Source organism: Andrena cerasifolii, chromosome 5 (genome assembly GCF_050908995.1).
Source record: "Andrena cerasifolii isolate SP2316 chromosome 5, iyAndCera1_principal, whole genome shotgun sequence".
NCBI lineage: Eukaryota > Metazoa > Arthropoda > Insecta > Hymenoptera > Andrenidae > Andrena > Andrena cerasifolii.
This window is the reverse complement of record NC_135122.1, coordinates 2,587,921-2,602,408: the sequence shown is the minus strand read 5'-3', so window position 1 is coordinate 2,602,408 and position 14,488 is coordinate 2,587,921. Positions and strand designations below refer to the sequence as shown.

The window sequence follows — 14,488 nt, the reverse complement described above, 5'->3', positions numbered from 1 at the left end:
GGTCTGACTTTGAAAAATCAACACAAGTGGAACAGGGGAAAGAAGAGAAGTGAGAGAAAGGGAATGACAAAACCGCCTTTTCAAAATGAATCGTCTTCAGTATATGAAAATACATTACAGTAAAAGAATGATAATAGATTAATGATAGATCACAATTATAATTATAATACTATTATGTCACGCAGTATATGTGTGATCCGTTGATCAGCCTTTACAGTGACATGTTTAGACTGTCTCGTTGGTCAAGGTATGAAAGAAACAGTGTTCCCTGGTTGCAGTCATTGTGAAAATTATCATTGCTTAAATCACTTTATTAAACCTTCTTGTCGACAAGATTGTCATAAATGTAATAGTTAATTACCCACTGTTGTGATTTCATTAGTATTATCATTCATTATCCTTAATTTTTTCTAATTGTTACCTATCATTAATTTACTGTCATTCATTTATTTTAATTTATTTTCATATAATAAAGATAATTACTTTTGAAAAAACGGTTTTGTCATTCTCTTTCCCTCGCTTCTCTTCTTTACCCTGTTCCCCTTCTGTTGATTTTTCAAGGTCAGACCAGCTTTTGGGAGTATCTTCAATTTACATTTTTGTGACCTCAATTGAATAGTGTTCCTTATCAGTTAAAAATTATCCGCAGTAAGCGAAGCTACAATCGCCCAACAGTAGCTCTGCAGTTCGAACTGAAAGTCTTATAACCATTACATTTAGTATTATTATTCGTATTGTATTACTATGGATCACGGAACGTCGTTGAGTGTTGAAGAGATTGAGAAAATAAAAGAGTTTTCTCGAGAGCGACTATAGTCGCCCGGCATATGTACAAGGGTGTTGTAGCGAGCGACTATGGTCGCCCCTAATAGCGAAAGGATTAATATCCTACTGCCGTCCAATCGGCCTAATTGGAATCGAACGTACGAATTTGAGGGCGATGCGGGCTGCCAGATCGTAATGTCTTCCCACAGAGGACCCTATTATAACCGTTTAGAACCGTCTTAGATCTTCCCCGAAGTCATTCTAATTGTTCCCCCCGGGCGGGCGCGAGCTACGGCGTTAATTGCAAATTGATTTAAAAGCAGGAATATCGTGAAATTCGAGTAATTCGCAGGCTCTTGCGAGGGCAGGATAATCTACGCCAGGGCGGATCGTTACTCACGCGGCCTGAAGGACCCTCTTAGCCATTCCCTCGATAGAGCGAAAGAATTGCTACGATTTCGGGGCCACTGCTTTCTTCCTTCCAGCAAATTAATCTAGCTTCTGCTCCGGCGATACTCTAACGTTTAAACGGGAATGGTGGACGTACGGAACGGCAATAGCCCGGTTCCCTTTTATTCCCCCGAGTCGAAAAATGAGCCCTTATTTCATCGGTGGAGCGTAAGAGCCCGCGCTTCTGCCACCTAAACGGCGCAAGAAACGGGGGGCGGACTCTATGGAGAAGTCGGGATGGTGTTCCCAGAGCGTGGTGTACGTAATGCAATGGTTTATTGCTAATATTTCTTCGGAGTAATATCGGTTCGCGCCTCTCCAGCTGTACAAGCGGGGCCTAGCTATACTGGGGATAGCCTTCCTCACATTCTCAGACTATTTCTGCAGATGTACGCGTATCTCACGGCGGACGATGTAATTTCCAAGCGAATAAACGTTGGGCAAATGAAAACGGGGACCATTCTGTCCAAGTTTTAACAAGCTGCACGTCACACTCCTCAGCCACCAGCGTAGAATATCACATGACAAAAACATCATTAGGTATGCCTATCAATTGAAAGCTACCTGTCTAATTTTTTAATTAATCAGCTAATTAATACCAAAATCTGTGGCTTGTGACGAATGCAGTAGTATATTTAGAACTCTGACAAATTTAGTAACTCTTCCAGAAGATGTCACAATTTCTAGAAGCACAATGAAACTTACACAAACAATGAGACTTAAACTCATAAGACTTAAAGATCATTACGTACCTATCTCAGAAGGAACTTCGGAAACCCGAGAGTTCAGATTTTTTTTTTAACTTTGAAGATTTGTAGAGAATCTCGAGGGAAGTATCAGACATTTTTTTCGGCTACTTTTTGGATCTTCAGGGTGAATACACCGGTTAAGGGGGTATACCCGTTTGAACCCTCGGAAAATGTGTACAGTTGGTGGATTTTTTTACAAGTCAACGGCTTGATGAAGATTTCCTGTTTTTTTACGATCTTTACATAGTATTATGAACTGCTTAAAAAAAAAGTTTCAGTTTAATAGCTATTGTTTTTCGGAAGTTATGCATATATATCTGAAAGTCTCTCAATTTTAGACGGCTAAACGGTGGGCCTAGAAACTCGCGCTACGTTCAACCAATTCACTTCCAATTTTGCATCCAGGATCGTAATAAGATTCCACATCGTCCAACGAGGGCTTTTTTTATTCCGATTCCCCGTTTATTATTTATAAAGAAAAAAGGTGGCGTTTTCTCTTAGAAAAATGTAACTTTACCTTTGATCTCTCACCATTTCTTTATTTTTCAAAATTTTCAAAATCGGCCCCGTTGGACGATAGCTATTGACATACTTTATAAGAAAACTTTATTGTTTTTTATTTCAGACACGACACACAGCTGTTTTCAAGCCCACCGTTTAGCCGTTTAAAATCGAGAGACTTTCAGATATATATGCATATCTTCCGAAAAACAATAGTTTTTTAACTGAAACTTTTTTTATAAGTAGTTCATAATACTATGTAAAGATAGTAAAAAAACGGGAAATCTTCATCAAGCCGTTGACTTGTAAAAAAATCCACAAAATGACCCATTTCCCGAGGGTTCAAGCGGGTATACCCCCTTAAAGGTTAATATGTTCTCCTACTTTCCTGTATCTTAAAAGTATAGTGGATATAAGAAAATTCTTGCAATGAAAATTTAATGTTTTCTAATGCTCCATAAAACTGTGCAATCAAATTGTGTAAAATTTGTAGAGAGAGGCGTTTATTTTGTTTAAACAAAGAAATCGGAATTTTTGTCTTACCGAAGTTCCCTCGTCACAGAAACTACATACTTTATTTTGTACCCGTGTGTGTACACTTAAAACAAGATACCTACAAGCAAGTGTACCATTATTTGCATCTCTATAAATATGTCGTTTCATTCAGTTATAACGATTAAATGTAACGAATACCACCATTGACTAACAAGGAAAAGGTAACCGCCAAAGTAACTTTAACTACTTGTATTTCTGAAACTATCACGTGTCTACAGCTAATACTATATAGACAGCAGCACGGACTTGTACACTACACCCCGCAAAAGCACGACGAAATCAGAGGACATCTCTCCTCATCTAAGAACGCGCTTGCAGCAAGGCATCCGAGAAAAAAAAATGACCGTAGATCGTCGAACAACGCGCCCTTTTATCCTGGTTCCACGACCTTAATAACTTTCAGAATTAAACGACGGCTCGGCTCGCGTGCCGACGAACATATACGTCATTATCGACGTTGACGTGCACCATCGTACGCAACGAGCAGCTGCCTGTTCTCGCGGCGACCTACGGCAAGAGTAATCTAACCGTCCAATCATCAAATTGAACGCAATTTTCCGAACAAAGGGGATGATGCACAACTAGCTCCGAAAAATTCGTTCATTTCTGCTCTCTATCTTTTTTTCTTTTGCATACCTACGCCTGGTCTAGATATGCTGGTCATTCGCGATAAAAGGGAACTTGGGCCCTCGTAAGAAATATATAAAATATATTTCTTCAGAGCGAATATTAGTTGACATCTACTTATAAACTTGCTGCGAAATTTGCCTTAGTTTTAAGGTAGTTCCTAACAAACTATGTTAGTAAAATTAGAGTTGGGTAATAAACGATAAATATAAAGTAGTATGATACTACAGAAATAATAATAATAATTTGTAACATCACGAATATATGTATTTTAAAAAAATCAATGTTAATATAAATAATTGTAATACGAAAATAGAATATTAAATTGGTTAGTGTAGTGAATTGCAGCAGCAGATCTGACAACGTCGCATACATTCGGAGCGTCTTCTATAACCAAAATGTCAGAAAAAATGTTCAATGAATTTGAATCGTCGTTCGCTATTTAAATGTCTGAACATATCGATTGTGCGACGTTGCCACGTCGACTGCTCTACGTAATTTATCAAATATTTGCACGTGAACCTATTTTTTAGGGGCATTTACGAAGAAACCATGTGGTCAATTTTGCAGAAATTAATAAATTCATTTCGTGACATATCGGTGTACTTCTGTTCCAATTTTGGTACACTTCTTGAATATAGTTTTCCTGTTTCAGAAGACAAACTGAAACTATAGCCCCCTTTTCCGACTCTGCCATATGCCACTGTGTTAAAATGCGTCAATTTTAATCAACAATTTCTCGATAAATATGTGGTAAATCGATTTTAAACTTTGTACAAGGGTTTTTTGTATTCGAAATTAGTTTTGGACGAAATGTCAAAGAATTCTTGAATTTAGTAGAATATTCAGGAACTACCTTCACAGTTGAAGTGAAGTTTTTCTTTAATTTTATATATTCTGATCGATAAGATGGTAACAAGTTGAAAAGAGAGTATAGGTTGCAAGGAGTCGTTTACTCATGAAAGATTGTTAAAATTTTCGCCAATTTGATCACACCGTATTACCCCTTGGGCGGAATGACTCAACCACTTTGTCTCCCGTCGTAGCACGTAAATAGGGACAAAGTTATCTTTAATAATCTTTTGCGAGAAAATTTTCCTTTCAGATGTTGTTCTTAACAAATTTGCTGTTAACCCCGATTTTCATAATCAACATGAATTTTTTAAGTTAGCTTCGTTAAACCTAATGTGATCTATAGAAATGATGAATACTTATTTTTCTAGCTTTCAAAAGTAATAGTAGATATACAGTGGTCCCCGGATTATTGACATGCTTGTTTCCCCGGATCATCGGGAAAGACCTACCCACCCCACAGTTTTGCTTCCTCGGTGCAAGCGAGGGCCTTCGGTCCCGGGTAGACCGCCGAGAGCAATAAAACCGTTGGGTCAGGTAAAATACCCAGTAGAGAAAAATAAAATGTTCATGTTTTTGATAAATGTTCATGAAAGTATTACTAATGGATTTTTTAAGATTTCTCAATGAAAATGAGTTCAAATATGGAAAGATTCGGTCCATTTTTAGTGAACGTCACTGGGTCATTCCACGCGAAGTCGGACACTTTTCGGAGTGACATTTCGGATTTTGGTGCAACTTGGGTATGTTGTAGTCTTTAGGGGTATATAAACATATCTGGAAGAATTTTTCGAAATGTCAAAAATTGTGGATGTTACAGCTCTTTGAAATATAGTGTTTACTATTTTTCCAAAAATTATAACTGTTGAACTAATAAACTGATAAAAATCACCTTTTGGGTGCTTACAGTGCAGATATAAGAGTACCTAATAAAAATTATTTCACTTAATAAAAACGAATATTTTACCATTTATTTAGTAATTGTTCTAAACAAATGCAATTTTATAGTTGAAGGCACCTTTTTAAAAATTTGGAAAAATAGGAGGATAAAGCCCTGCTTTTCCTCTTTATGGACATGTTTTGAAAGACGTGGACGTTTTAAAATTGGCCAAAGGAAAATTAATTGAATGCAACGCTGCGTCAAATCGCACCGGCTCGACTGGTCGCTCGGGCCGTGCGGTACTATACCTGCCACTTTTATATAGGGTATTAATGAGGACCGCTGCAAGGTTTGAAGTAAATATATTGAACTATCTATCTAGTAGATAGGGTTTCTTTATTTCATTCCTAGCCTTGTGTGGCCTTAAAGGTCATAGTATACCATATGGTTGAATTTGTCTTGGCAGTCGCTTTCATATTGGGTAATCAAAAATATAACATTCCATTTAAAAAACTAAAAGTCACCCTCGTTTCAAGGAAAATATTGCGAACACCAAAAATTCAGATACCGTATTATATCGGATATAAAAAACAGGAAGAGTTTTCCTCCTTCAGTTTTTTACAAATACTTACCATTTTCGAGAATCCTGCATAAGAATATCAGGTATAGCCGCTTGGCCGCTGCGAGTACCGCACAGCCCGAGCGACTAGTCGAGCCGGGGTGTGATTTGACGCAGCGTTGCATTCGATTAATTTTCATTTGGCCAATTTTCTAACGTCCACGTTTTTCAAAACATGTCCATAAAGAGGAAAAACAGGGCTTTATCCTCCTATTTTTCCAATTTTTTAAAAAGGTGCCTTCAACTATAAAATTGCATTTGTTTAGAACAATTACTAAATAAATGGTGAAATATTCGTTTTTATTAAGTGAAATAATTTTTATTAGGTACTCTTATATCTGCACTGTAAGCGCCCAAAAGGTCATTTTTATCAGTTTATTAGTTCAACAGTTATAATTTTTGGAAAAATAGTAAACACTATATTTCAAAGAGCTGTAACATCCACGATTTTTGACATTTCGAAAAATCCTTCGAGATATGTTTATTAACCCCTAAAGACTACAACATATCCAAGTTGCACCAAAATCCGAAATGTTACTCCGAAAACTGTCCGACTTCGCGTGGAATGACCCAGTGACGTTCACTAAATGTTGTAATTCACACACTGGAGAGTGTCTCCTTTTTAAAATTATTACACACTATGTAATAATGCAGAAGAGAATTTAAATGGAGAATATCAACGACTTCACCAAATTGTAAAGTGTTTGCTGAAGATTGCTTAAATGCATCCTCATTTTCGTCGACATAAACTCACCAATCCATCGGCAATACTCCCGTCAAAGTGTAATCAGTAATATGAAAATTTTCATATTCAATACTGAGTCTCAATTCGCCGTCGACCGAGGGTCTCCCGCTGGTGCGCTATTTCACTCACTCTCGGTTTACGTCGTTTAGTCTCCTTGTCAGACGGTTCGAGCGAGGGTCCTGACAAGGGTCAGTTTATTAGGCGCAAACTACTTCCCCTGCCCCGGTTTATGGAGAATTCCCCGGTCCCGAATCTTTCTCGATAATCCGGGGACCACTGTACTACAATATGCAAAATGTCTACTTAAAAATAATTCTCTGTGTTGCAAACCACCAATCCCATCTAATTAAATTTTTTTTTTATTCAAAAAATGTTCGTTGGACGATTTGAATGCTGTGTTAAATTATCCCTACTTTGTAAACTTGTACTTGTATTTATGCGGTGGAACATAGTTATCTAAATTTTGCTCAGTGACATCACTCTCGTTCCTGCTCTTCAACCAACTATTTCCTTCGTTCTAGATCCGTTTTAAATTCCTCCAACTTTGCCCTGTTCCAGATTCTGTTGTACAGTAGTACTAAATTGCACTGGATTGCAACTATTTGTGTACATGCACGAAGAAATATATTATCCGCTTAAAATCAAACTGAACATCAACCTGCGTGCTCTTTTGCTTCTACTGTCTCGGTTCAGGAGAAATGCCAAAATTATACCCACGGATGCCGTCTTTTGGCAAGCAACTGCCAACGAAAATGCAAATATTCTGCTGATGTCAACCTCGAAAAAGAACGTGGGAGAACTGTGAGAATGATTGGGAAAACCCCAATAGCAAAACTAATAATAATAAGTCATATATTAAATTTTGTGTAATGGGTCGTATATCAAGAAACACCCACTTTTGGGTGCAACTGGTTTCGAAATATTTGCATTTAAAAAATCGGTTATAATAGTCGACACTCGGGATTAACACTGGCCCGAATTACAGCCAACAGGAGTCGATCTACCGATCTCCGGTTCCACGCGCACTGCCACCGTATTACACGGATAAATATTAATCCCATCAAAAACATTTCAGGTAAAAAATGTAGCCGAGTCTCGTGACTCCTTTACCCATAAAAAGCTATGAGATGTCACGTAGAACCGAGTCTAGCGCTCTAATTGACTCTGACACTTTCATTCAGAAATCACTCCAAGTCTACATCTTTAGTTAAAGCACATTTTGTGACTTGGCAATTACGCAGTACGAGAATGTGACGAAAGTTGCTTACGTTTTAATATTCGCGTTTATTAATAAAGTATTGCGTGAAATAATATTTACACAGGAACTGAACGTATATGTATTTATAGCGTGAACTTAATTTTCATTGCCAAGTCACAGAATGTTCTTTAACTAAATATGTAAACTTGGAGTGATTTGTTAATGACAGTGTGTTATTTACCCATAACTTTTTATGGGTAAAGGAGTCACGAGACTCGGCTACATTTTTTACATAAAATGTTTTTGATGGGGTTTCACTTCTTTTTGTAAGTGATCCTTCTTTTCTTAGCTACGGGTTCTTTTTGGACATCAGCCACTGTTTTTCGAATGGCCCACTCTCTATCCTCATTGGTCCTTCTCGCGCGATTTTTGCGGAGTGGGGGCTCCGCGCTGTGACTACGTCAACGGCGTCAGGGCCGAAACATGCGTCACGCCCGCGGGGGCTAAACATTCATGTATTGTTTTTCGGTAAAATTGCGGCGAGTTTTTTTTTAAATTTCTTAGCGAGCACCTGGGGACTAAGAGGAACGTGCTTATCAAATTTCATGGTTATGGATTCAGTGGTTCCAGAGATATTGAATTTCTTTCATAAATTGTTAGAGAAAAGGATTTTTCCAGATTTTTTAATTTTTCTTTTCATTGTATCGCAAACAGTACCTTTCTGCCAAAGTTCAAGTTCCTACGGCTGCAGGAAGTACATGTCTGACATTTGATGATCGGTCAGTGTCGAAATAACGAAACTTTGAGTTCAAATATCTTACGAACTAGAAAAGATAGAAACGTGAAATTTGGGGGGTATAATTCCGTTTGCAAAGTACTAGGTTTCAGTAAAGTTTCGGGTTTCTGGGTAACTCCAGCACAAAGATATGGGGGGGGGGGGGGTCAAAAGTACGCTGAGTTGCTTTCAGAAAAGAGTCCGACTCGACTCGGCGCACAGTGGTACATAATGACGTGTTTTGTTTAAATCACCCTACAGGTCGTAATTTTTCAGAAAACTTGACGATTCTTTTTTTAAATTCTTCGCAATTAAATTCTCTATCGATCTGTCCGGCCGAAATTTTCAATTTCGTTGCTGATTTTTTTATATTTAGCGAATTATACAGCACTTTTCGAAGATCAGTATCTGTGGGATTTTTTGGTCGTCTGTTCCGAATTTAAAGTCAAATTTTCGAAATTGAAGGTGGTGAATCTAGTATGCTGAATACAGTTGACTTTTCTGACTCAATATTGATGAGCACGATTTTTAATGTTAGATTTCTTGTTTATGTACGTGTTTAAAAATATCAGAGATTTGCTTCCAGAAGCACAAGTCCTGCTCCTCAAACAAGATTCCACATAATAAAAGCGGATTTTTAAAGGCAACTGGGATAAAACGTTAAGTGAATCAGTAATATCAAATATTAAAAATCGTGCTCATCAATACTGAATCCGAAAAGTCAACTATAAGAACGCGCATGAACACAGACGAATATTCTTAAATATGCAAAATCAAGTACACATTTATGAGATGCGTAAAAATTTGTCAAAATACGAATGTCCATCCTCCATTTTAAATTTTACAATTCGATCTACAGTATTAGATTTGTGCTAAAACTAAAAAATTTGATCTTTATAATACTTGCCTCATTTTCGTAATCAGCGTCCCCGAAAATCTAGACGCACTATGTTTCTACCGAATACGCCCATTTTCTGCAATTTTGCTTCAACATATTGGATTCACCGCCTTCAGTTTCGAAAATCTGACTTTAAATTCGGAACAGTCGGCCAAAAGCCCACAGATTCTGATCTTCGAGAAGTGCTGTATAATTCGCTAAATATAAAAAAATCAGCAACGAAATTCAAAACTTCGTCCGGACAGATCGATAGAGAATTTAATTGCGAAGAATTTAAAAAAAAATCGTCAAAGTTCCTGAAAAATTACGACCTGCAGGGTGATTTGAACAAAAACCGTCATTATGTACCACTGTGCCTAGATTCCGAGTGTCGACTATGATAACCGATTTTATAAACGCGAATGCATATCTTGAAAACAAATGACCAGTTGCACCCAAAAAGGATGTTGCTTGACAATGCTCCTTCAGCGAAATTCAAAGTCTATTTTAGGCTAAGAAAATAATTATCCTACATTACTCTTGCCCCGGCTTTGACGAGAATCTTTGAGTGTTGAAGGCAGGATCGATACAACGACAAGCCCTGAAACGACTTCCAGAGGAAATATTAGCGTCCGATTATATCAGAGCGCCGCGCCCTGATCGTAATATTTTCTCCGGCCTTATCTAATCGCGCGAAATACGCGTACGTACACACGCGTGGAGTTCCAGCGTTCGCGCAGAGTCAGCGGAAGGTTCTACAATTTTTACGTAACACTCCTTCCCCAGAGGATTACGATTCATCAAACTCGTCGGCCAGTTTTTCATTTCCCCTGTCCCGTTGAGTAATTGTCGCTATTAATAACTGCAAATTCAATTCTCGAATTCAATATCTACCCGGGCGGAAGCCGCGCCCTACTCGTATCTTTTTCCTTTCCTCCGCTTAATCGCGCCCCTCCCCACGTGTACACGGGGAAACGACTCGGAGAAATTTATACGTCGACGTCTTTATTACAGACGGACTGACGCTCCCTATTCGTTACGCGGAATTGAAAGTGTCCTATGAGTTCTAATCAAACTCCCCCCGATAACTGCCAGAAAGTTCAGCTTGGACGTTAAAGGCGAGCAGAAGAAATTGTGTGTCTTCAGTGGCGAAGCATTTCTACGAATAATAGAAAACGTTAGCATCGATAAGCGTTACGGAAATATTCAATAGCCCGGAGATTCAAGAACCGGCAATATTATTCTGTGCGACTAAACGCTGTTCGTATAAATCTAAGCTGCTCTTTCTTCAAAGTTAAGACCATCGCTGTCCCACTAAATATGTTGTCCCACTAATAAGAGGAGACGCTCGCTGCAAATATGCTCGGGCGATATGTCGTCGAAATTCCATTAATGGCATGACTTTGTTAGCATGGCAATGCAGTACGTAGGCGTTTACAACTGTTGGGTCGATTATGATTTCTTTCAAAGAAATTAGGGTCATTTACAGCGTCCTCGAATTCAGCAAGGGTGAAAAATTTCCTGGTACCCATCTCTCATCAAATAAAAATAATCTCTATAAGAGATAAACAAATACTTGATATCAGCCACAAGTCCCAAATGGGTATCGTTACAAAATGATCAAAATTAATTCATTTCAATAAAAAACAAAAGACTGACAAGGAGAGGACACCATGTGGTAGACACTGATTTTGTTGAGCCTTGGCACAATGGATCTATGTCGAAAATAAGTAAATAGGTGTTCGAGCGTTTCTGCCAATGGGCCTTAATAATAGAGATATTTACATGGAAATTATTAAAAATTTCATAGTGGCCGTGGGGTTTTAATGGGTAAAAATCCCACACTACCCTGGCGCCCCCGGGGATTCCCCTCTGAAGGAGTCGGGGTGCCTTTTGAAGATTTCCACAAGTTAAAAAAAAAAATTATAAAAAAAAATAATTTATAAAAAAAAATTTATAAAGTTTTTTTTTTAACGTGAAGACATCTTCAAAAGACACTCCGATTCCTTCAGAGGGGAATCCCCGGGGGTGCCAGGGTAGCGTGGGATTTTTACCCACTAAAACCCCACGGCCACTATGAAATTTTTAATAATTTCCATGTAAATATCTCTATTATACGCTCGGACACCTATTTACTTATTTTCGAGATAGATCCAGAGTGCCAAGGCTCATCAAAATCGGTGTCTACCACATGGTGTCCTCCCCTTGTAAGAATTGCAAAGAAGAGCAGTCAAATTCAATTAATACTCAACTGATACCTAATTTAATACAGCCGAATACTTCTATGGTACCTAGCAGAGATCCAAAACAAATTATATAAAAAAAAATGGAAAAGAGTCATTAAGTAAAAACTAATTTTTATTTAAATGCAAGCCAGTTGTCGTTAAATCTTAAAGAAAATTCTGAAAAAAACCAAGTGACTGAAAAATACTAATTTTTAATTGTTCCGATTACAACTGACCATTATGAATGATTACATTTTTTTTGGTTACCAGTAACCATTATCAATGACCCGCATTTTATTTTTGTACCGATAAACATTGTCGACGACAAAATTTTTTTCTGGTTAAATTCGATCATTGCCAGTTATTCTTATTAATGTTACTGATAATTAGTATTCCTTGACAACACGAAAAAATATTAAATACAAAACTTGTATATTTTATTAAGCAAAAAAAACGATATGAAAATATATGAAAACAAATTTACCCATAAGTTTTGTAATTTTTTTTTCATGATGTCGATGAATACTAATTATCAGTAACATTAATAAGAATAATTGCCGATGATCGAATGTAACCAGAACAAAAATTCTCCGTCGATACTAGTTATCAGTAACCAACAAAAAATTCGGGTCATTGATAATGGTTACTGGTAACCACAAGAAATTAGTCTTTTGTATTGGTCACTGGTAACCAAAATTACATTTCCGTTGCCGATAATGTTTACTGGTAGCCAACAAATGAATCATTTATAATAGTTAGTCGTAACCAAAATCGTTTGATTAAAGATATTAACTCTTATACCGTAACTTTTAAAATTTGCCTTCTAACAGTTAGGATGTCTGGTACTTAACTCCGCGGGAGGCGGTACTGTGTAAAACTTACCACAGAGGCGCTAGTTGCAAAAATATGAAGACAGTTTGACTTTTTGTTACAATTTTTTAAAGAACTTTAATAAAGCTGTTTAAGATACTTCATAAATTTTCTTTGATTCTTAAAACACTGTACTTTAACATAAAAAATAACAAAGTTAAAAAAAATCTGAAACCGTGGTTTTTTACGTTTCAAATTTGGGTATATTTGACCCGGTAGCGAGAACCTGTGTTACAATATGGGGTGCGCCTCCCGCCGGGTTAATAGTTGCCCGATTAACGAAACAACTCTGATTGCAACCGGTGCGACGCCAAGATACCGTCGCCAAAATATGCATTAGGTAATTAAAACATAATGGATCTACGCGTCTCGCGGCGCGGCTTCGAAACGAGCTTGATTTATACAATGGTGGTGGTGGTTACCTTGATACTGTCGTAGCAAGCAGTGACCCGTCCGTTCTGCACCTCGACGTTAGCTGGCGGATGAGCGAACTTGCACTCCGTGTCGGGCCTGGTGCACTTGTTGCGCTGGAACTCTCTGCAAACCTCTAGCTGCAACCACCGGGAGTCCTTGCCGTTCAGCAGGTTATTCATGTTGACCATTGCCATACTTCCAATCCTGGAAGACCACGGGACTCTTTCTTAGAGCACGGCTTCACGCGACGACTGTAATTTATCCTCTTCGTACGGCGCTCGGGCCTGTTCGCGGTGCAGCCTTCACCGTTTGCTTGCGTCCACTCGCACCGACTGATCTTTACCAAGGATAGATAATCGTTTTTGGTTTATTCAGAACGGGCCCTCGACTATTGGCACTCTCAGGGATTTCGTTGAGCTAACACTTCCCCTAACTACACATCTGCTCTTTCACATCTTTGTACAGTGTCGTGCCCAAGATTTTCACGTGCTTCTTTTTACCGCAAGACTATTGAAGATAGGCACACTATCTTTTGGAATTGGAGGGTTCGCTAGGGTCGGTTATATAGCAGGAATGGTACCAAGACTGGACCCCCAGGGAAAGAGGAATGGTTTTATTTCCATGTAAATCATCAACCCTAGCAACATTCATTTAAAACACTTTGCTTGTTCTGCATAGTCAAACGTTGCAACGAAAACTAACTTTTGTGAGAGAGAATTAAAAGCAAAGACAAGAGATATTGAATTCAGTGTCGTGTGAGTTGGAAATCACTTTATTAATTCTTCAAATTTTCTCTATTGACTGTTAAGCATGTATTACATTTTTTTTTTAATATTATGTTAAGCAGCTGCCAGTGTCTGTGCAACTATCTATGCAACTACTCCACTCGCCAAAGCAGTTGAAGAACTATATTTATGCAAGTTTAAATAGCACATACGACGTCTAAAGGTATTAATGAACCGTTGATGTAAAAGTGATTATCACTCTACATTTCTCCTGAATAAAATAATTTTTCGTCCTAATTCTTTAACTCTGAAGATAAATGTTGCTAGAATTGAAGAAAGGTACCCTGCTTATCCACATAGAGGAACCAAAGCAATATTAATTGTAGGATGTTAAGAAAAATAATGTTGCCACTATCTTTAGCAATCTTGAAGAAAATAGCTTGTAACACCTTAGGTGGGACACCTTGTAGTTAGTGAAGTAGATACAGCAATGTCGTAAAAGCAGTGGGGAGGCGAAAGCATTCTTCATTGTTCGAAGACAACAACGCGCAGACACATTCAATATAGCTTTTAGACACTAATATATTAAGGTCTTGTGCCAAACCAAGATGAGAATACATTAAGACTGTAAGGCTCTGTAATATGCGATGAAAGATACGCC

The 14,488-nt window shown here is 37.9% G+C and overlaps 1 protein-coding gene across 7 annotated transcripts in view; it reads right to left on the bottom strand.

Annotated features, from left to right (window-relative positions):
• LOC143369134 (protein muscleblind-like) overlaps nt 1–14,488 on the bottom strand; it is a 544,190-nt gene that overhangs the window by 478,159 nt on the left and 51,543 nt on the right. For 6 of the 7 annotated variants that reach the window (XM_076812637.1, XM_076812635.1, XM_076812638.1 and 3 more), the window contains exon 3: nt 13,111–13,439. In XM_076812637.1, coding sequence (XP_076668752.1) covers nt 13,111–13,296 — 186 coding nt within the window. In that variant the 5' untranslated portion in view covers nt 13,297–13,439. The remainder of the gene's footprint in view (nt 1–13,110; nt 13,440–14,488) is intronic. The other variant, XM_076812636.1, reaches the window with a different exon arrangement.